This window comes from Manacus candei, unplaced genomic scaffold (genome assembly GCF_025592945.1).
Source record: "Manacus candei isolate 608988 ecotype Guabito, Panama unplaced genomic scaffold, ASM2559294v1 h1tg000021l, whole genome shotgun sequence".
Lineage (NCBI taxonomy): Eukaryota > Metazoa > Chordata > Aves > Passeriformes > Pipridae > Manacus > Manacus candei.
This window is the reverse complement of record NW_026138069.1, coordinates 1,427,290-1,450,846: the sequence shown is the minus strand read 5'-3', so window position 1 is coordinate 1,450,846 and position 23,557 is coordinate 1,427,290. Positions and strand designations below refer to the sequence as shown.

The following is a 23,557-nucleotide window of genomic DNA, read 5'->3' as shown; positions in this document are numbered from 1 at the left end:
CTGGTGTGATATTTTGCACAAATAGAAGCTGGTAATATGTAAGAATTGCACAGTTGTGCTAGTTACACAGAGGTAGTGCTTATGGTTTATGGTCAGAAGATGCAGAGTTGTATTGGTTGAAAAGGTTTGGTAAAGCAGGGGACATACTACAGCAATGAGCTACTTCAACCATGATGGACTAGCATTAAATTCATTTATATTTCACAGTATAAAGCCAATGTGGAGTAATACATACCTGTGCAAAAAGTTATATCAAATCTGCTGTAACAAAATAATATGCCTTCAACAAATATTTTTAGCTTTCAAAATATTGTTTTCAATAATGTATAAAGTAGTTGCAAATGACTGAAGACAGGAATTTTTGCCTGAGAATTATAGGTTTCAATTGCTCTGGTTATTTTCTTAAATAAATATTAATTGTTTCTTTTAGAAACGTGAATCACTACTTAATTACCATTTAATTCCCAGATAGCAGAAATATGAACTGTGGCATAATTAGAGCATCCTACAATCTTTTTTCTTGGTGCTAGCTGCACTTAGTTGAAGTATAGAGCCTGCATTCAGCTGCAGCCGGCAATGTGCTAGTGAGGTCAGTGAGGGCTATGTGTGAGTCTAGACCTGAATTTAATCCCAGCAACTGTTGTTTACAAGGATGATGGGGCAGCAGGAAGAGGCTGCTGAATGTTGTGTGATCATGAAATATGGGAGGCTTCTGGGAATTGGTGGGTGTTTGGGACCTTGCTGAGCGGAGGAGGGAGATGAGCGTGTGCTAACGGGAAGGTTGTTTGGATTTCCGATTATCTGACATTCTTGCGTCCATATTCTCTCACTGATGTCAGGATTTTTTATTTCACTCTAGTCAGTCTGTTCAGTGTCCTTGGGATAGAAACAAACCCTTCCCTTATTCTACTTAAAGCAAATAATCCCAAAACTTTCCTTTCCAAGAGCAGAGCATACTCTGTTTTTCTTTTTCTTTTTTTCCTCCTAGTTGCTGGGCTATAAATGAGAGTAATTTTGCTCTGCTTATTAAAAAATTGCTAAAGGTACAAATCTTTTTGTGATGTTCAGCATTCCTTTGGTAATAAAGACATTATCTGTTTGAGAAAAAAAAACCCCACACTATTTTTATTTTCTGTTGAACTTCGGAAATGAATTTCCGTTACAACTGGAGAAACTCACTAGGGTAAAATACAGACAAAATTAATGAACCTCTATCTAAGAAGCTGCAATAGATTGATGGCTGACTGAAAAAAAAGGTGTTTTACTGATATTCTAGATCCTGGTTTGAAAGAGCATGATTTTATTATCCCACATGGAATAAGAAATCTCCATGATTACTGGTATTGATGCATTTTATGAAATATGATTTTTTTTGTAGCCCCCCAAATTAAATGACCTTGGAAGATGTTTAGATCTGTAGTGGCACATTTAGGCCCATTTTCTGGCTGATAACCTTTTTTTTCTTCCAATATGGGCTAATTCTTGCATGCTCACATGTGGGCATGCACTGATTAATAGAAAAGGGTTATAATGGAAATCTTTCTCAGCACTGCATATTTTCTGGAGTAGATTTGATATGGTAACACAGTGGCTGTAAGGGAAGGTGTACTGTTTTCCTGCTTTTTTTTCTTCTCGTCTGTAGTATATGTGATTATTTTATTTATAGATATCCATACAGAAGCTTCAAATGAACAAATAAATTGGGGGGGAACACTATTTGGTGTTTAAATGAAATATCATGAAAGTCTGTCAGCCTTTTAGAAAATACATAATATGAAATATATTTTTGGGGTTTTTTCCTTATCAATACAATTTTGTTGGGCTATCGTAAATTAAAGAGACTTCTCTAATCACATTATTTTCATGCTTTGATTCTTAGCTTTTTGTAGTCATCAGAAGATAGCATTTTGGCACATTTTTATTTCTTCCTTGTGCCAGTTTAGAAGACTGTGCTTTATTTATTTCCATAAGCTTAGCCTTTACATCAGAAATGTTTCCACTTAGTCACTTTTCTGCATGTTTCTTTCTAACTTATGCTAAGCAGTCACAGAGAGGTCAGCAAAAAAAGCATAAGACAGGAAAGAAATCTATTCCATTTTAATTAGATCTGTGCTTGGTTAACTCCCTGTCTGAAGTACTTCACATCTACATTAGCTATCTTCTCAGTTTAACACAGTAGGTTAAAATAATAAAATGAGTGATGTAATTGAAACAAGAAAGATGATCTAAAATGAAAGTACGTGCATCTGAGCAGTAGTGGGAAGAAAAAGATAAAAATACATAAAGTATAGCAAGGTTTTCACAGCAAATAAAATGAGGATCCATGAGTGACCTCTGGTACCTTATGTCATCTCTTTACATGCTTAAAATCGAAGAGATAGTATGGGTCTGTTGATGCTTTGGGGTTTTTTTTAACTCCCCTCTAATAAAAGGAAACTATTGCTTTCTTATCCGAAGTGTGACTTTAACATACTACTTGCCAAGCTGGACAGTCTGACGAGTTAGAACTCATGAGTAGATGAAAATTCAGCTGTACATGGGAGCAGACTAGGTAATCTGAGGATCTGGTCCCTGCAACTCTTGCACATCTATGGATGTCATCTCTTGACTTCAGTAAGGTCCATTTGAATAGGTTTTTGTCTCATGAAGCCTTACAAAGCCGCTTCTGATACCAGTGATTCCAGAATTCTGCTACTAGCTGCAGAGATGTTGAGGGGCCTCTACTGGAGTTCAAACAGGTCTAGTGTCATGTGTCAAGCAGGAAGACTGACTTATTTTGCCACCATCTGTGATCCCTCAATACTGTTCCTGTAATTCACACATTTACAGTGGGAGGTATTTGCAGAACATGTGGCTTTGCTCGCCCGTGTCCTGGGACCAGTGGGTATCCGTGATCTGCCAGCCCGTTGTGTGTGGCCTGTAGGGTTGTGAAGCACAATGGAGGCCCCACCACTGAGCTCTGTGGTCATGGAGAAGGAAGGAGGGCTTAGGACTGTGCTGTAGACTACTGAAAATGCCAGTAAAGCTACTGATGCTGTAGTTCACTCACGACTGCTGTGTGGTGGGAATACATGCTCTCTCTCCAGTGAGCACAGCACACTCTTCAGCTCTAAGCAGGCCTGTTTTTTGCTGTGTTATCTGCCTTTTGTCAGTTATCTTAAGGAATATAATCTCTTACCAATGGGTAGAAAAGTTGAGAGAAGCATGTACGCCAGCAAAGATCAAACTGCTGGAAGAAACTCCTTTGTTCTTTCTGTACAAGGCTCTTTATAATGGTGCAATATGATGGAAAATGGATTTTGCCCCCTTGCATAACTTTGTCTCAGTTGTCTTGCTATTTAGATTACTGCTAGGAGAGGTGTTGACTTGCAGGGTGCCTTGAGTAACAGGGGCAATCCAAGGAGAAAAGAATGGTGCAGGGAAACAGACTGTGTTTGTGCAAGAGAGAGACAGTATGGGGCAGATGGTGAAAAACAACAGGAAGAGAAAGACAGTGGAAGTATGTGGGGGAAACAGATTGAAGTCACTGACATAAGTGAAGGTGTCCAGATGAAATCTCTGTAAGGGGAATTACAGGCCCCAGTCACCTCTCTCTGTTTAGTCATGAATTTTAAGTGTCAAATTTACTTTTTGAGAACTAGTCACTTATGTATGGTTAATAAGCAGTGATTTTCAGATACAGTTTGTTTTAGAGTACTGGAGCTGGAGAGATGTCACATAATCCAGGTGTACAAAGGCCACTGGGGCCACACAGACACCTTCGAGCTTCCCGAGTCCTTGGATGAAGAGATGCAATGCACCTCTTGTTCTCAAATCCGTGTCAGATCTCTCAATGAAAAGTGTAGAAGGGCAGATCACTGGCACAGGAAATGCTGTCATGGGTACTTCACCAAATAGAGCAATGCATTACAAGGAAAGATGTGAAACTTATGTCATCTTCTTCAAGCACAAGTGTGGTTAAGAAAATGTTGCAGGTCATCATGATGAGGACTGGAGACAGGTCTTGTGCATACAAAGGACAGAGCTGTCAGTTGTAAGTGAGATAACTATGGAATACTGACAGTGCTAGAACCGGACCCCGTGGCTGCGTTTAGCTGATGTGTTTGATCTCTGGTGCCAAAATCCAGTTCTGAGAAAAAAAATTTTTTTAATTACTCTCCTTGCTGTTCCCAAAAGTACACCTCATCTCAGTCCTTCATGTTGTATTTTCTCCCTGACTTTTGCTTGAGAACCCATCTGTCGTTCCTAGGAATCTTGTTAATCTTCTAGATGGACCATGGACAACATCAAATCTGTATTTCTTAAGCATCAGACTCAAACTAACAAAATAATACTGTGTAAGTTAGTCCTCCCACTATGCAGCAGACCTGCATAGCTGGTGACAGATAAGCCTGGCTGATACCCTGATGATTTTTTTTTTTATTGTTTATTCAGATGGGACCACCTTGTTTTGAATGTAGGTCTAGCATTTCTCTGTACATTTAGGAGTTAAGATTGGGGTGGTTTTGGAACCCTGTAATGTGTCATATGTGAAATATAAGGTTTTCCCCTACTAATATGCAGTCTTCTCTTTTCTCTTGTATGTTGCAGGAGCATCCGTCTCTTGGGCAGCTCTCTGAAAAATTGATTGACAATAACATCAATGTTATTTTTGCAGTTCAAGGAAGCCAGTTTCATTGGTATAAAGTAGGTTAGAAACCTGATTTCTTTTTCTAGTTTTGAAAGCACAATATTTATACTGAAAATTAAAACCATGCATAAATGATTGTATTTTTCATAGGATCTGTTACCTCTGCTACCTGGTACTGTTGCAAGACAAATAGAATCACAAGCAGCAAATCTCAATGACTTGGTGGTAGAAGCCTATCAGGTATGATGACAGTGACAATGGTGTATGCCATATTTGTACAGACATTTTTCACCTTTCATAGCCTGAATCTTCAATTTCCAGGCTCTTAGTTTCCATCCAAAGTCCACGAGGATACATTCCCTACTTTTCTTAGTGTCCAAGTTGATAGGTGGCATTATCTCACCATAGCTCTCAAATTCCCCAGCTGTTGGAGTCTCAAAGCCAAGAGCTAGTGCTTTTTTCTTTCTAAGGGTGCTTCTAAATATTCTGTTTGATTCTCTGCACCTGTTGCTATGTAACTTCAAAAGAAATGTCTGATTTATTTGAATTTTGGCACCCTAGATCTTCAGTTACAGACCAGACACCACTGTCTAGGCACCATATAAATTCAGAGCAAAACCACAGTGCAGTATCTAAAGGGTTTTGCAGTATAATCTTTAAAAAGCAGACAGCAGATGGGAATTTACGAGAAGGTAGTTTGGCAACAGTGGATATTGTGAAAAGCAATATTTACACTGCACAAAGGAGTGTAATGACTTGGCATTTTGAGGCATGGCATTGAAGAAGAGTTTTGATAGGGATTTGAGAGAGAACAATGGACATTGCTTTGTGAACTTGCCTGGAGTACTCAATTGAAAATAATTGTTTGGGAAAGAGAAAGTAATAGTATGGGAAAGAGCATAAAGTCATTTTCCACAAATGGTTGACAGAGAATGGCAGTTTGAAAGAAGAAATAGGCATCTTGATAGTGAAGGAAAGAGGAGGCATAAACAGCTTTGAAAATGACGCCAAGTGCTATATATTTGATGTACTAGAGCACAGGGAGCCCACAGAGCAATATCAAAATGATCATCATGATGGTTTAGATGGTTGAATGCTGTTAAGTAGTGCAGTTGCACAAACATGCAGGTTCAAAAAGTTGAAAACTCAGCTGCAAAACTATATGCAGTGCATCCTCATGTCACTTTTTTTTTAATTAGTCGAATTTGGAAGGCTGAAAATATCCATTTTACTCAGTTAATCATCAAAATCAGGCAGTTTACTTTCAGCAAATGGGTTATAATGAAGAGCCAGCCCCCGTGTCTGTTCCTAGTCAACAGAGTGCTTTTGCACACGTTTTTCTCACTGTCATGCTGGAAAGGCAGAAGGCAAAGACATTCAAAAGCAGAGGAGATTAGGTGTAGTCAAATTGCCGAGATGTTCTCACTGATATTGTGCTTCCTCTTATAAGGTCGAGAAATCTCATGTTAAATATGGAGGTTTGCAGGAAGTTGCTGGCAAAAAAATCTGAAGATTTTAGTCCTTTTGTATGGCACTTTTACACTGTCCATCCTAAATTGCAACACGGTTCTTACTCGGTGCAAGGCAAACATTCAAGGAGAGGAAGTAAAAATTTACAAAATAGCGATTTAGTTCAATAGGACTTCGGTGGGACTTTCCTGGTTCAGCCTCTCCCAGTTTGCTCTTGCCTTACTTTCATTTTTTAGACAGTGTCTTCCTTCTCATCCTAAACTTCATTGTATTTGACAGTTTGAGAATTTTATCATAGTTTTAGGGGCTTGTAATATACAAATGCATGGTGAACAGGACTTGAATGTATTGCTTTTTTGAAAGAAAAAGGACTTAGATAAGAAAATATATTTAGTGTTGATATTTGATGGCAGTGGGCCTCCTGTACTCTTTTTCTAGGCAGGGAAACCTTAGGCTTAGTTATGGAAAACCCTTGCTGAAAATCCCTGGCTATAAGGCCAAAGATGAGTCACTAATTTTCAAAAAGTTACTAAGATAAACATGTTCAGAATAATTTAATTACATTTCCATTTATAGCAGTAAAAATATCACATAAACTAATTTTTTAAGAGTAATATGGCACAAATTTAAAAAATCTCTTTGTGCAATTTTCAGTTCATAAGTTTGTAAGAGCTGTAATAAATTTTTAAAAGGTCAAGAAGCAATACTCCTTCTTGGAAGGAAGCAGGATTTTAGAGCGTGTAGTAAATACAAGATACAAAGTAGGTGGCTTTTTCATTGTTTTTTATTGCAAAATGCCCTAATGGGAATCACCCAGTTGTTGACTTATGTGGTCTTAGCTGACCCAAATAAATCAGTAAGAATAATCCCAGTAGCCTTTAGATCACTGTAAGGTTTGTTCAGAGGAAGCTTTTCCAAGACAGATGCAAAATATCAGAAGTTTATAAAGTCGTGTCACATCAATTAGGAACCTCTTTTGTTGGGTAACAATAGTTGTATGTATGTTTACAGTTGTATTTTAGATGTATGGCTAAAAGTCAGTGTAGACTCACACAACAAGCAGTTTTTGTTGCACACAGTTGTTAGAATAGATTTTCAAATTGAGAAAAATACAGTTGCAAAACCATTTTAGAAAAGCTGAAAACATTTTTATCTGCAAAACCTAATCCTCTTTATCAGAATTACCAGTTCACTGGTTGTGTATATTTGGAATGTAATCGGGTCTTTATACAGGAAACAATGCTTTAATTCATTCCTTTATTCACACAGACAAGCTTTCTTCATTTTTAGTCAGACATAGTAGCCATACTTGGTGGTAGTCACTAATGTACATTATATTTTGAGATGCAATGTGACTAAAACTTGTTTTCTGGTTACAGAAACTAATCTCTGAAGTGAAACTTCAAGTGGATAACCAAATCCAAGGTCTTAATTTCAATATCACTGCAATCTGTCCTGATGGAAGTGAAAAAACAGGCATGGAAGGATGTAAAAATGTGGGATATAATAAAGAAGTATGTTGATAGTTTTCATTCCTCAAGGAACTGGAATACTTATTTTTCTGTTTGGTTGGGTTTCAATGGTGTGAAATCTTCTAGGGATTTACTTAAACTGAAAATGGATTTATGTGATTAATGATCACAGACTCTCTATTATTCTCTGGGTTTATTTGTCCCGAATCTTATTTTAATTCTCACTAATCCCATGGAACTAAGGCTCAAAGCTTTTCTTGAAAGCTAACGTCCGTTAAAACTCTCCTTCTTTGTCCTCCACTGGGCACAACCAACCATGGTCATTGTGGTGAAATCTGTACGTAAAGAGGTTGAAAGATAATCACCCGGTGAAAAAGAATCACTGGAATTTGTGTTCCTTGGGTCTGTACTAGACACAAGCTTTCTCTCTTCTTGCTTTAGTAGTCTTCATGCACGATCAGGGTTGTGGATAATTAGTTTATTTTATAAATCAAATTAATAAAATTTTTATTCCCATTTGGATTTCTGCCACCTACTGAGTGAAACGGAGCATCATGCACCATGAAAATGCAGGGGAAGATGTCTGGCTAATGTAAAGAACATGGTTTTCTTCCCAGAAAAACTTCTCTGTGCCTCACATATTTATTTAATTGCTTGGACCACTGGAGTAATTCCTTTAGCTTGCCAGGAAAAGGTCTCTGTTTTCTGGAGGGCAGGGTCAAGGAGTTCTTTCCTGCTTGACATGTACATATGTCTCAGCTGGTGTGATTGTACTTACATCTGTGTGTAGAAATAGAAAAACAATTCAGTAGCTGAAATGTGTGAATCGTAATGTATATTTTAATGTATTTTATGCTCTTCTGAATTTTGTCTGCATGCTGGTGATTAACTTCTACAGCTTATGGGAGATTTGCTGTGTTTTTCTGCTTAACTCATCTCTTCTCCAGTGTTGTTCCCTGTGCATGTCATAAGAAATAGGACTGGAATTTGTTTTGTTTAATGAAAAGAAAAATATTTATATCTGTTTCTTTTTAATAAAAAGCCAAGCCAGTTGATTGTAAAAGATTGCATGTGGTCCTAAACCTCTACTGCTGTTGAAAATGAACCATCCTTAAGAGATTAATTTATTTTTACCATAAATCCTTCTTTCAGTATTTGTTTACAGGCAAAATGCTTTTCCTTAATTCTCACATTCCTTTCATTGTCTAATCCTTCTTCCTTCACTTTCTTACCAAAACACAAAGTGTATTGTATTCTGGAATAATCACGTGGCCTCTTCGGGATGCAAAACTAACCTTGGCTATTAGTGAGTGTCAGTGTTCATGATGTTGTAATTATTTAGTCTCAACAGGTATAATCTTTCTAGTGCTCTGTTCAGACTCGTCATATTTCACTACTAATATGCAAGACAGGATTTGCCCTTCCCTCCCATCTCCCTGCCATTCCTGCAGTACTGTGTTGAACATGAAGATGATGTTTTCTAGCAGGGCGCTGTGTTGAATAAAAAACATTCCCTAGCTGCATCCTGTCCTCCCTGTGTGATACGCACCTGCTGTATGAATTATTTTCCCCACAGCCACACTTTTGTCCTGTAACCAAAGGGAAGAAATCCCATGCATGGAGAGCGTAGGCAACTGAGGGGGGTTATGTGTGTAGTGGTGCGTTTGAGAAACAAGAAGAAAAGCAAAGGGTGAGATAAAGCCTGTGTGCCCCCTCGATATGACATTAAGTGCATGCTTCTGCACAGCATTCTTCTCCTGTTGTCCGTGTAGGCAGCCGCAGCCCCACCGCCACAAAGCCACCATTGTCCTCAGGGGCTCGGCTGTTCTCGTGTGGGGGCGCAGTGGGAGGGAGAGACAGTGACGAGAGATGAATGGCCTTAGTCTTTGCGGGTAGTTTCAACCTCATATGTAATCAGTTTCTCAGGGTTTCTCTTTTTTTTATTTGGAAATTTTTGGTGGTAAAGAGTAGAGATATTTGCTTCTCTTGGGTTACTTTCTTACCTCTTCTTCTTGGTTATATTTTCTCTGTGATGAGGCAAGAAAGAGTTGTTTTCCATCAGTAGGCTGCACAAATTTATAACCTTAGAGAGAATACCATGTCAGAGGCCTACTGGTCAAAAACCAAAAAACAATTGTGAAATAGAAGATTGGTATACAGTGGAAGTATCACATATGTCAGAGCTGTCAAAGAGTTTTGGTGGTGTTTGATGCAAACTCTGTGTCAATCATCTAACCACCAAAATGATCCGGGGTCCTATGCCAGGATTCTGGGAAGCCATGGGAGCTGCTGCTGCAGTGGGCACTGCTGGGATGAGGACCTGGAGCATGGTGGTAATGGCCATGATATGGCCAGGAGCTAGGCACCAGGTCCACTCTGAAGCAGAACTTGATCTGCCCAGGACCACAGCAAGAGCAGGAAGACTCTCTTTCTCCATCTCCATTGTAGGAACTGCAAAAAATAATTTGGTGCTAGGGTGTGAGCCAGTTTCTGTGTTTTAGTAGGAGTAGATAGGGCCATCCAAAAAAACCTGTGTGGTTTCTCTGTGCATGACCATTTCAGCAGAAGAACTTTCATTATAGATTTTTTTTATGAAGGGTATCTCTTTTTTTGTTTGTTTATTGTCTTGCTCAATCTAGTTCCAATTGTCATTAGAGTATGATATAACAGAATTTACACATTAAATAATAGCAGGAAGATGATGATGGTGATTCTGTGTCCATTGAACTTGTATTAAACTTGTCTTTTGCAATTATGCTATCTTAATTTGAAAAGTAGACTGCTATCAATCTTCTATTGTTAAGATTTTGACTGTATTTGTGATGCCTCCCATTACTAAAATATCATTTTTGACAAATGACCAGAGTGTACTTTGCTATTATTAACTAGTGCACATTCATATACAATCTGAGATTCTGCTTTATTTATGTGTTAAAAATTTAAAGCAAACTTAAACAAGGAAATAATAAAAATATAAAACCTGTCTTTATTTCTTCTTAGGTACTTTTCAATGTATCAGTCACAATGCAAGGATGTCATACAACTGGAGGGAGAAAATATGCCATACTTAAACCTATTGGTTTCAATGAAACCACTGTTGTTAATGTGCAGCGAAGCTGTGCCTGCCAATATGGAGACAGTACAAACCACAAAAGAGTATGGGCTGATGAAACTTCTGATAGCAAACAGTCCCATTGCAGTGACAATAACTGTAGCTCTAACAGAGAAGACACGCTTCCGTCAGAGAGGTGCAGGCAACACCAGGACCAACCTATCTGCAGTGGTCAAGGAAATTGCATAGATGGAAAATGTTTCTGCTACAAAAACAAGCTAGGCAAGGTGTATGGCAAGTACTGTGAAATGGATGACTTTTCCTGCCCATATCACCAGGGAAACTTATGTTCTGGTAAGCTGCAGAGTTTATGGCTATATTTTCTTGTTTTGTTTTGTTTTCTGAGGCTAATGTACATGAAAACAATGGCATAAGGCTGTCAAGTATGAGAATTGTTTGTGCAGAATTAGTGTGGGAAATGTCCTGAACATCGTGGTTGGAATTTACACTCCTGGGCTTTCTTCACCACAGAGATATGCACTGTCTCCTAAATTTCAGCCCTGCTTTTTAGGGGATACATTGATTTCTTTCTACATTTAGCTATTTTGATACTTAAATCACAAACTTTTTTATAAGTAATAATACTGATATCTCAAACAAAACAGTAACATTATTCCAGAAAGCAAGTTGATACATTTCAGTCTAATGGGAATATGAGATACTAAGAGATTAGGAAAGCATCATAACTTCCAGATGAAATTCTGATTTTCCAACACCCTAAATCAGTCCCGGGAGAAATACAGTGACACTTGATTTCAAATACTGATATAAATGCCAGCAGTGTTCCCAACCCACTTCGCAAATTTGCTATTTCTTAACCATAAGCAGACCTGTCTTACTCATAAGTTTCTATAGCCTGAGATGTGGTGCCCTGTTTGGCAGAGGAGACAGGGAGATACTTGTCCAAGACGTGTTGGAGACTGTCACCTGTGATGGAGTCCTGTCCCAGGGTACCACAAGGGGAACTTGCTGCCCAAGACCATGGCTGAGCAGTGGAATCTTTTAGAGTGCAGAGCCTTGCTCTGCTATCTTCTATGAGCCCCTTTCCCCCTCCATTTTGCCCAGCCCAGGCAAAAAGAGACCAGCCTATACCTTGGCCACACTTCCATTCAGAGGACCCTATCTGTTGGATGGAGCTGTCTCCCTGCAGGAACTTTGTGGATCCCTGGATAAAAAGAGCCATTGCAGTTTGTGTGAAACTGCCATCGCATAGATGAGGAGCCCTCATTAGATTTGCTATATCTGCCTGTGCTTTATGTGTTCTCTATTTCTATATTTCCTAAAGGTGCTTTCACAGGCTCTAAAAAACATGGCTAAACATTATTAGCATGTCAGCTAAACGTGCTACAACATGGAAAACATAAGGATTTTTCTCTACAACTTCTACTTCTTTACCTAGAAAATTATGAAGGCCAACAGAGGTTCTTCACAGCCTTTGAATTCTTGAGGCTGTGCATTTTAAATTCTTATTAAACAACATAGAGTTCATAAACACAGCATACCCACCTGTCCAGCTCAGTCATCTATCCTTAAGAAAGGAAAAAAAAAGAGAAGAGAAGAGAAGAGAAGAGAAGAGAAGAGAAGAGAAGAGAAGAGAAGAGAAGAGAAGAGAAGAGAAGAGAAGAGAAGAGAAGAGAAGAGAAGAGAAGAGAAGAGAAGAGAAGAGAAGAGAAGAGAAGAGAAGAGAAGAGAAGAGAAGAGAAGAGAAGAGAAGAGAAGAGAAGAGAAGAGAAGAGAAGAGAAGAGAAGAGAAGAGAAGAGAAGAGAAGAGAAGAGAAGAGAAGAGAAGAGAAGAGAAGAGAAGAGAAGAGAAGAGAGAAGAGAAGAGAAGAGAAGAGAAGAGAAGAGAAGAGAAGAGAAGAGAAGAGAAGAGAAGAGAAGAGAAGAGAAGAGAAGAGAAGAGAAGAGAAGAGAAGAGAAGAGAAGAGAGAGAAAGAAAAGAAGGAACAACTTGGCATGTGTGTATGAACTTGATACTCATTCCTCCACTGAATCTTGCCGTTTATTTGAATTGAATATTTTCTTATAAAAGAGAAGTTTATTTAGTTTGCCTGAAGACTATGTTCCAGTCATTGTGTAATTTCTAATCCCCACTCCTTTCATCCAAGACAAGAGGGAAAATTTTTAGTAAAAGGTTTTAGGATGACATGATAATAACTTTTGCTTAACTTAACAACCAGCATCCATAAATATATATCATGCTGGTAATTTCAGCCCAAGTTATTAACTTAAAAACTAACTAGAAAGTCAAGGTCTAAATTAGCTTTGTTTAATGTAAAGCACCAGTGAAACAAATGTATGCATCTAAAAATTGATTTTCTATGTTTTCATAAAAGCATATGACTCAAGACTCTCTGATGTTGTAGGTAATGGTGAATGTGAAGGTGGTAAATGCAAGTGCTTTGCTGGCTGGGAAGGTGATCGTTGTGAGTGCTCATCACAATCAGCAAAGCACTGCCTGAATTCAAAGGGCCAGATTTGCAGTGGAAGAGGAAAATGCGTATGTGGAAAGTGTGAGTGCACAGATCCAAGAAGCTTTGGCCGTTTGTGTGAATACTGCCCTACTTGTAACAAAGCCTGTGAAGAAAACTGGTATGTTTCTTGTGCTAGACTTGACTTTTTAACTCTCTAATGGTGAAACATGGAGAAATATTTCTGCTTGGCTAGATGCAACATTTCTTAGATATTTAGGCTGTAGGAAATTGAAACAATTTATACTTTTCTCTCTGTAGCTGAGGGATTCATACTGGAAATTAAGGGAATTACATGTCCACATCTATGTTCACCAGTCTGTGTCCAACTTCCAGCTTTCAGAAGCCAAAAAACTATATTTTTTCATAGTTTTATTAAAATATCGATCTTCATATGAAATCTTCTGGGTAGGACATAAAACCCATGAATTTGGAGTTCTAGAAATGGACACTAGATCCTGCATCTGAATTCCACAAAGTCCAGTAATATTTTCCAAATATGTTTTTGCACACTCCTTGTGCTTCTCAGTTGAAGGAGCTGTGTATTGTCATTGCCATTGGTCAGCAGAGCAGAACTCGTCTTACCCAGAGAACAACATTCTTCGTTACTGAGTTTTAAAACTTAGTCTTTGCCGTGCTAGTCTTAAAGCATGTCATTTTTCCTTACCTGTATAAAGGAGGGGACAGTGTGGAGGTTGAAATGAGCAACCCCAGGAGGAGAGAAGCTAGATCAAGCTCTCAGTGGCACATTGCATGGTCCTGGCGTAGAGAGTGAACGAAGGCCTTGGGCACAGCTTTTCTACACCCACTTGTCAGCACATAATGTTCTGCATCTCACTGTGGTGCAGAAGGTGAAAGATCAGCCTTTCATTGGAAAGGGCATTGTGCTCAAAACAGAATCATTGTTTATTTGTATTAATTTGAATTATAGCTGTTTGAAGGAAATGCTGGAGAGCCAAGCTTGATCACGTCCGAAAAGGTGAATGCTAAGATTTCACTAAATAAAATGCAGTTAGCCTTTCTGGCTTACACTTGTTCAAAATCACTGTGAAATGGATGACTTTAATAAATTCAGAAGATGGCACACCTTTGTTAAAAATTCGGCCAGGGCTTTTTCAGGGTCTCATGTGATATCCATCTTCTGCAAGGCTATACAGTGAAGATGGCAAGACTGAAAGCACTGCCTCCCACTGTGCTGCTGTCTCTCTGAACTGCCCAGCATTGCAAACTTACTTGGCTTTGTCTTAACATAGCATCCAAAAATTATGAACAAAGCTGTCTCTACTCTTCAATTCCAGCGTGCATCCCAATGAGTCTGATTTATAAGGAAAGGCTAGGACTGAACTGGAAGCTGAAAGCTGAAGAAAGGGTGGTAGACCCTTAGCTACACCCTGTGACAAACTTGCATCACAAAGGGTAGAGCAGGGACCAGATGAAGGTGGCTCAAAGCCAAAGACGTGTTACTTTACAGCTTCTGACTAGTTGGTTCTGAGAAGCATCAGAGAGATAAAACACTGAGAGAGGTATCACATTTCAGAAAAAAAAATAAATGTCGCAATGTTTTTACTAACAAGAGGAAAGCATTATGTGCAAGCAATAATATGTCAGCCTGTTGATACAATCTCTTTAAAGGGAGTGCAGAGAAAGACATAAGTTTTTAATTATATTTTTATTTTACAGGAACTGTGTTCACTGCCATCATTCTAACAATACATCTCAAGCAATACTTGACCAGTGCACAACCTCATGCGCTTACCTACTGCATTATGTTGACCATACTTCAGGTATGTGACATTTTCTAGGTAATTTTAATAAGAGATTAAACTATATTGGGATTACTAATTGAATTCACCACTGTTAGAATGTCTTTCAAGTGTGTCATATTATTACAATAACAAAGAAGGCAGGAAAAAGAGAAAACTCATTCATAGCTTCAGGGAAAGTAAAAGATAAATAATAACAGGAAATATGATTTCAAGCATTGCTAAATCAGATTTCCCAGCTCCTTGAGAAGTCACATCTAATAAAGATGAATCCTGCCTGAGCAATGCTTAAAGAAATATTTATAAAAATCTGTTATGGCATCTGTATGTTTTATTACTTTGGATATGCTTATATTATTTGACATTACCAGAAACAAGGGAAAAAGAAGTAGAATGCTTACCTCAAGTTCAGTAATGTTTGAATATTCCTTTCAAGTATAAAAAACTGCAGTTATGAGGGCTGTGGAAGAATAATTTTTTTTTTGTAAATAAAATCTCATAAAGCTTAATCACTCCACACAGCAACAAAAATGTAGGTAAATGTCACTTCACATTTATGTACATCTTTATATCCTACAGTTCATAAATGAGAAAACTAACTGTGAATATTCTTCTCATAACTTTAGTATTAATTAAGGAAAGCTTACCATTACCATGTGAGAAAAGTTTACCTGTGAGGACAATACTGGACAAGGATTCAATAATGTCTTTCATATTTCACCAGTGATCTTCACTGTCATTTTCTGAAGATTAAATTCTCTTCACCCCAAACATCTTTAACATTTCATCCTCTCTATTTCAGCTATAAACTCACTCGTCTACAGAGAATTTATGGAGGAAGCCTGAGTCTTAATTCTGTAGATTAAAGGAATAATAGTTTCACCAGTTTTTTACAATGGATCTTAATCTGAATTGCCTTTCTTGATATACCCCACTTTAAAAAGCCTACATATGGCAACTTTTCCTCTTAATTTCCCCTAAGTGATTTTCCCTCAATTTTTATCAGGCTTGTGTTACATTTATGCAGCGTTGCTATGCAGTGGTAGATATACCTGTGTTAGAGGGATGTGTCTGCTCCCTACATTAGGCTTTACCCTTGTGTTTTCCTTTTGTTGCAGAATGTTTCTCTGGACGAAGCTACTTTAGAGTCTTTTCCATAATCTTTATAGTTACCTTTCTGATCGGGTTGCTTGTTGTCCTTATCATCAGGCAGATCATTCTGCAGGGGAGTAGCAATAAAGTTAAGTCTTCATCTGATTACAGAGTATCTGCAACAAAGAAGGTAATTTATTTCAGAGCTATCATGTTCAGTAATCTTTTTCTTGCATATAAAATTTAGCTAATTGCTGATAAAAATTATATCTTCTCCTTCAAGGATAAGATGTTTTTGCCTACAGTTTGCACAAGAACAGTAACATACAGACGTGACAAACCAGAGGAAATAAATATCGACATCAGCAAGTTGCGATTAAACGAAACTTTCAAGTGTGAATTCTGAAGACTGTGTGTTTTCTGCAAATTCTATTTCCATCATGATCGACTTTTAAAAAGTTACCTTTTGTACTCTGTGGGAATCTTGACTGTTGCCATATGGTTTTGTTTTGTGCATTTTGTTGAATACTGTAACTAAGTGATCTGTAAACGGACTCACGTTATGTGATTATGTTTGAAACTATAGCTGCTGTATTTTTTTAGGTTTTTTTGAAAGAGAAATGTGCGTTACTACTGTTCAGAAACATTAGTGTTGATGTAGCACTTTAGCATATTCTAATTTATTTAGTTATGGCCTAGAATGTAGGTATGAACTGGTCTGACAAAGCACTGATCTCACTCTACATGTAGCTAGTACTGATGTGCTCTGTGGGAATGGACAAAAGCTGTGACTGAAATATTAATATTGCTGTATATTATAGCAATAGATGAAACTATTAAAATGCTCTTAAATAGAGTAAATGGTACTTTTATAGTTCTCTCAGTTGATAAATTCCACTGATTTGTCTGCTTTAGTGTCTTAGCTTTTCCTCATAAAAATGACTGGATTAAATAAGTTTTTAGTTACTGGTGTGGGTCTATAGTTGTGTGTGTATACACACAGCATGCACACACAGGTAAATTATATATATAGTTTTTTATATGGATGATGTCACTTAAAGATAATTTATATCTGATAAAGAGTAATTTTTAGCTTTTTTACTTGTTTAAACATAAAAAACCCTTTTGTACAAAATTTAAGGTATTTGAAAACTGAGTGGCTACAGAAAATGAGAGTTTCTCTGTCCAACAGCATAGTCTACGTGATGATCACTGTTGACTGACTTCACCTTTGGAGTCAGCAGCATGAACCCTGTTGCAAGTAGATGAATTACACCAGAGCTGTGTTTGGTTTGCTAGCTACATGTCAGTGTTTTGCCAAATAAAGGCTTTGATCTTTTTGTATGATGTCGGGAATGTCTGATTTTACACTTGCTCTTTTTCTTTATGTAAATTAGTTGATGGGGTCGAGTTTTGTGACTGATTTTTGTGACTGTGCCTTGAGAAATGTGTCCAGTGTGATGTGGAAAAGAACCTGCAATTTAGAAGGTGAGGAAAATATAAGTTTTTTTCTCAAGGGAACACATTAATTGACTTCATACATATGGGATCAAATTCTGCCTTCAGAAATGGGCAAAGCTCTTCTAAATATGGTGGGACCAATATAAGCTTATCTGAGAGAAGAATGTGAGCTACAAGGTCACACAGAAGCATTTTTTTTACCCCTGAAACTGACTGTAATGGTAGAAGACCATTGTGTTATATGCTAGTTGGAAGTGTCAGTCTGATTACTAACCCTATGCTGCCGAAACCCCACAGAAGTCTGATCAACCTCTAATGCTCTAAAATCTTGCTGGCAAAAAAAAAAAATTCATCTCAGAAGACAGCGTATCATTTTAGCAACATTTATTGCTAATATGAAATATTGGTCTGTATTTGTCATAGAGAAGAGTTACAGAAAAAAAGCAGGACCTCCTTATGTGCAGTTTTTTAGACATTAGTATATATTTCCTATTCCGTATTTCTTCTGTAAATTCCCACTAAAATCTGAGGAGTATGCGTGTGAAAAGAAGGCAAGATGCAGAACAAGTGATAAGTGTTATGTGAGTGCTCAGTTTCTTGAGTAATTGATCAAGTGGGATTGAGAAAAACAATATAAAGACGTTGGCCTTTTCATTAGTCATAAAAGCTCTAGACCTTAGGGATTGGGTGTTTTTTTGAAACCTGTAAACTAGATTATTAAATGTTTCTAAAGCAATCTCCAAAGTAGGCCCTGAGCTTTTTACCATAAAGGTAAAAGTTTAAAGAAAAGAGTATTTCCTTACACTGACCCTGACTTTTAGTAATAGCTTAATTGTAGAATTTTAGCTATAGATTAATTCTGTAATCTATCAAGTATACCTTAAACTTTCGTTTTCTTTTAAAACATGTAGGACCATTTTCCTTCTGTGTAAATTAGTAGATTCCAAAAAATTGGTTTCAGTGGGATAAAGATAAAAGATTGATAAAGGTTTACCTGCTATTACCCTTGTCACAATTCGTGACTATTTGTGAGTAGCAAACAGTCTCTGGTTGTCTCTTTCACTTAACAAAACAAAAAAAATTCAATGCTCAGTGATATTTTCCCACCATAATGCTTTAAAGCATTTACTGAAGTGGTAACTATTTTTTTTTTTTAGGAATTACTTTTCACTGTTAGAGGGACTTAAATTGTGTGGGTAGGGGACAACAGAGCTGAGTTCTCGATGGAAGAAAATTTGAGCTGTAACACCCATCTTTCAGACACATCACACTGCTACTGCTTTTCTTCTGTAGCACTTGGTTGGCATTGTGATGCTGCCTGTGAAGGGGCATGGCCAGTATTTCCTTATCAGACACCTGCCTGAATGTTTAAAATGCTCTGGTCAAATAGAGCAGACTCACGGGACCAATTGCACTGTAAGCAGCTTGCTGTCTTGAGATTAAAAAATGTACATTTTAAAAAAAAGAGTTTTTTAAGAAAAAAAAAAAAAGAAGAAGAATAAAAAGCTGTTTTGCATCTCCCTCATGGTTTTACTGCATTGTGGAGGAGGCTGGTGAAAGAGAATAAGCTGCTGCTAATGTGACAGGTCAAGGCTTTTAGAAGGCCCGTGGGGAGCTTATACAGAGCAGGATTCTTGGGAGGAGGCTTTGTTTCTAGGGATGGAATCTATCCATGAGAAACTCTGGCTTTGCTTGGTACTTGTTTCCCTCTGCCTTTGACCATGTTTTTCAGAAGAGCTGCTGCAGGAGATGAATAGCTCAACAAAAGCCTCACTATTTAGGGAGTTGTGTTCCCTCAGCACATGACCTTAAATGAGAAAGCAGCCTGTAATTCACAAGGAATTTCTTCAGTGATTGCAGAAGGACTCTGCTTCCTATAGTGCTTAATATGGGAGATATTAAAGACAAATTAGTTCACATTAGTTTTCAATGTATTGTGTGTCAAAGATGCTCATAAAAATAGGGGGGAAATATCTAACCTCAGAATAGAACATTCCAAACTACTCAAATAAAATTTCTTAGACTAGGCTCCTTCAAAAAAATTAAAAGGAAGTCAAATAATTCTACTGCATGCCTATATCCAAATATGTACCAGCAGATACTGTTGTATCTCATCATTTGTTTTGGGAATTGTTTTTAGATTTGCTCCCAGAGCATGTGCATGACTTTTTGCACCATAAATGTTAATGTTAAAATACATATGTATAATTTTCAAATGCTAATCTCCCTTTTTTTACCTTTGACTGGTTATTTGCCTAACATTTCAGAAGTTCCATGTTTATGCAATTAAAAAGCATGCATTTTACTTCAGATGTTTTTAAGTACTGTAAAATGAGGAAAGCTATGAAATGGTTATTTCCAAGCATCATGAGTACACTAATAAGATTGCTGAAGAAATGTGTGGGAAAATAGCTGTTTCATCCAGAAAACGTGCACATGGTATGCAAGGAATTTTCATTGTGCCCAGCTGAAATTCCCTTACATTTGTAAGGAATGTTAAAAGTGGACCTTTAAAAGGAAGGATGTTCGTATGGGCATAGTTTACATTTTATCCGTTATTCTCAACTGGATTTATTTTTTCCTCTCTATGATGTCATGAAAACCTGCTATGTAAAGCATTCTTCATACTGCCACGGAAAAATATTATTTTCCCAGTGTGATCATATATAATATTTGTTTCCTGCTTAGTGTGCATACCTAAATGTACATGTTTTGCAAACCATGGGAGTGAATGTATGAAACAGCTTCAAGCAACCTTCAGTCCTAAAACTAAACCTAAGGTCTGGAAATGCCCAGGGCAGAGAGATGCAAGGGCATGGCTGCCTGTGCAGGGACTTGAAGAGGGACAGCAATCTCAGTAGGTGCAATGCTGGGGTTTCCTACAGCGTCCCTACAGAGATGATGCTCCAAGACCTCCCTTCTCCTTTTGTCAGGGCAGGAAATCTCTTCAAAGTAGGTTGACTTGGCAGAGATGTTGTCCTAGGTTTGCATCCTAGGCACTTGTCCACACACTGGAACTGCATAATATGCAGTCTGAACCATAACACTGCAGACATTTCACATCTTTATTCATCCAAAATGCTTACACGTCACATAGCAAGGGATCACCTGTAAACTTGAATGCTGCAGATCTCCATTAAATCTTCTGGAGAGTCTTTGGGCACCTGCCCACTGTCTTTCCACCAGCCCTTGGATCTCCACCAGTCAACCTTAAGGAGTGTAAGCTGTAGCTGTAAAGGGCACTTCTCATAGGGGTATTTGTGCTGAGTCAGTGCTGGGTGACACCTAACTCTGCTCTGACTGTGAGTGATGAGTGGTGCCAGTGTTCCAGCTGTCCATTTGCAAGGGAGGGGAAAGCAGAAATGAAGCTGTAGTTAAGAAGAACACTACTTTTTAATTATATCTTGAGGCTGCTCTGATGCACAGACATCTCTGGGCTCTCATTGAGAGCCATCTCAATTCTCAGAGAGCCATCTCTGAGAATTGAAATGCATGGAGGGCGGGGAAAAAAGGTTAAAATTAACCAGTAGGAATGCATCTCTATAGTGAGACAAGTCAGTGGGGTTTCACTGAGAGCAAGCCAGCTCAGAATGGTTGGCCTGTCTGCAGTAAAAAAACATAAAGCTTCCCCCCCTCAAAATTACTAGATCCTTAGGCTTTAGAAGTGCAGCTCTGGATTGCATGTTCTCTTTCTTTCCTTTTCTGTACACATTTTTAAAGAAAAAGGTACCTACTTATTAAAAAAGAATTGTCTGGCATTTCTTAAATTAATTACTTCTGCCTAAATCTAACATTTCATTCTGATACCTATATTGTGTTTGGGCTGTTTCAGTTGTATTTTGAAGGAAGATGTTGAAAGAGTCTTTTGGAGAGGCATTAGTGTTGGATGAATTCACCATGCTAACATCTTCGCTCTTGCCTACTGCTGCTTCAAAAATAATGCTACTTTAAAGTGTCTTATTTAGCAATTGTGTCACAGCTAATAATAATACTACAGTTTTTAACTTTCTATTTAACATATGCTACCTTTTGTAAAAAAAAGTATATAAAGATAAATAATGTTCCTCTAGATTTTATGCATAGAGAATATTAGTAAGGGAAGAGGTTTTAAATTTTATAACTTCTTACTGTTCGTTTTACATTTTAAATGGTACTTTTAAATCACTACTTTTGTTTGTCTGGAAATATACTGAATATTTTATTATTTAAAATAGTATACTTTTATAGTTGTTTTATTAATTTCAGTTGACTACTAACTTCTATTTTGGTATTTATTACTGAGTTGACACTGTAGTATATTGAGATGTTTATTTTTCTATCAGAGCTGTAACAACTATGACATAGCATTATTTTAATGCAACATCATTGTACTTGCTCTCTAAAAAATAAAATCAATATTTAATCCATGTGGATTTTTTTCATGTGTTTAATGTGTCTGTGATAAGTAAAGGAAGAGGTGTTCACCTCCTTGTAATACTGTGCCCAGAATAATAAAATACAAAGAATACTGTGTTTATCAGATGGCAAACAGGGGATGCATGCTCAGAATGAACTTTGAGAAGGTAGGAAGGATCACAACAGCACTTATCAGTTCGGAGGTGGAGCTGGTTTACCTTGCCCAACCCAACTGGAACATGAATGCACCAGGAGATGTTAGTACGTTGTAGGGGACAAGAAGATACTTCTTGTATAAACATAATCTCTAGATTAATAGGTGGTTGTGATAGCCTTTCTTCAGCTTTGCTTTGCTGGGTGGTAGAGGAACAGGCTTTCTGGAAATGGGTAAACCTCTCTGTAACGCTTCACATATGCCACTCTCTGCAGGTTTAGGTCACTTTATGAGTACTGGTGAAAATGCATCACTAGGTGGGGAAGGTGACACACATTCTGTTCTTGAGCAGAATCAGTCATGGTATTTGCTATGCACAGTGCCATGAAATCTTTCCTGAAAAGGACTTTAGACATGCTCTGTGAAAGGACATTCAAAATTTGCCATGATGCCTGAGTAAGAGATATCTGTGGCACTAAGACACCTGTCAGACATCACAGGTAAAGCTATCTGTCCATGCTTCTAACATGATCCAGCTTTTGCTCTAGGAATGAGAGACAGAGCTAGAATCAAGTGACAACTGATGTGGACTCAGTCATTACGTAACTTAGTGTCCATGACTTAGCAATAAAATAGAAAAACCAACGAAAAGGTGTACATCGAAATTAGAAAAAAATACATAAATATCACAAGGATGTTAATCTTTGTTGCTTCTTTCATCAAAGCAAATAACATCATTCCAATAAATAACATCATTCCAATATATGCCTGATGAGGATCAGTCTGAGAAATTTCCTTTCACAATGCAGTAGTCGTCAGCCTTCAGTGACACACAGAGCAAGCACATGCAACCACTCCTACAAAAAGAAATACCCATTTTCCTTGAAAGCTCTTCAGTAAACATAAACCTAGATATGAATTTCAGGCATATAATTCAAGCATACAACTTGAGCCAGAGCCATAGACCATCATTTTGCCATTTGATAGTAATCTTGAGACTGAGGTTTTATTAACACTTAAGTCTCCTATAGACAGTGATTGTGGCCCCCAGCTGTGTTGCATATCCTGCATGTTGTGGAATGATGGTGATTTCTATAAAGTCTTTATTTCTTTCTTCCTATATCCTGAAATCCATCAATTAAGTCATGCCTATATATCTTTAAATATCCAGATAATGACAATTAGGGTTTTTGACATCAGTAGCATTTTATTTAGCCAATTTTAATCCATATCTACGAAGTTGTCAGCAAGGGCACAATAGTGCCCTAATTTGTTTCTAATGTAATGCAACTGCTATTTTGTTGCAGATGCCAATGACAAGGAAAAGACTTGCTGCTCAGACTCTTCAAAGGGGAAAGAAATCTAAGTTACAGCCTCTAAAGCCAGAGAAGGAAGGAGATCCTTATTTCAGCTACTTTTTCGACACCAGTCATGTAGGTGCATTTTATTACATAATTTCTCTGCCTACATGATTCCTTTTGTGGTAGGGGCAGAATTTGATTCACTACTCAGGATGACATTAGGGACAGTTGACTGA

The 23,557-nt window shown here is 37.7% G+C and overlaps 1 protein-coding gene and 1 long non-coding RNA gene across 10 annotated transcripts in view; one reads left to right on the top strand and one right to left on the bottom strand.

The window, feature by feature from the left end:
- Positions 1-21,862, top strand: part of ITGB8 (integrin subunit beta 8) — a 49,556-nt gene extending 27,694 nt beyond the window's left edge. For 8 of the 9 annotated variants that reach the window (XM_051785924.1, XM_051785921.1, XM_051785925.1 and 5 more), the window contains 8 exons: positions 4,591-4,686; positions 4,781-4,870; positions 7,480-7,614; positions 10,573-10,978; positions 13,051-13,276; positions 14,836-14,939; positions 16,037-16,200; positions 16,294-21,862. In XM_051785924.1, the coding sequence (XP_051641884.1) occupies positions 4,591-4,686; positions 4,781-4,870; positions 7,480-7,614; positions 10,573-10,978; positions 13,051-13,276; positions 14,836-14,939; positions 16,037-16,200; positions 16,294-16,416 (1,344 nt within the window). In that variant the 3' untranslated portion in view covers positions 16,417-21,862. The remainder of the gene's footprint in view (positions 1-4,590; positions 4,687-4,780; positions 4,871-7,479; positions 7,615-10,572; positions 10,979-13,050; positions 13,277-14,835; positions 14,940-16,036; positions 16,201-16,293) is intronic. The other variant, XM_051785917.1, reaches the window with a different exon arrangement.
- The window catches only part of LOC127470442 (uncharacterized), a 35,507-nt gene continuing 19,912 nt past the window's right edge, over positions 7,963-23,557 (bottom strand). Inside the window, exons 2-4 of the long non-coding RNA XR_007904301.1 lie at positions 16,092-16,186; positions 15,320-15,378; positions 7,963-8,352 (exon numbers count right to left, since the gene is read on the bottom strand). This is a non-coding gene — a long non-coding RNA (uncharacterized LOC127470442). The remainder of the gene's footprint in view (positions 8,353-15,319; positions 15,379-16,091; positions 16,187-23,557) is intronic.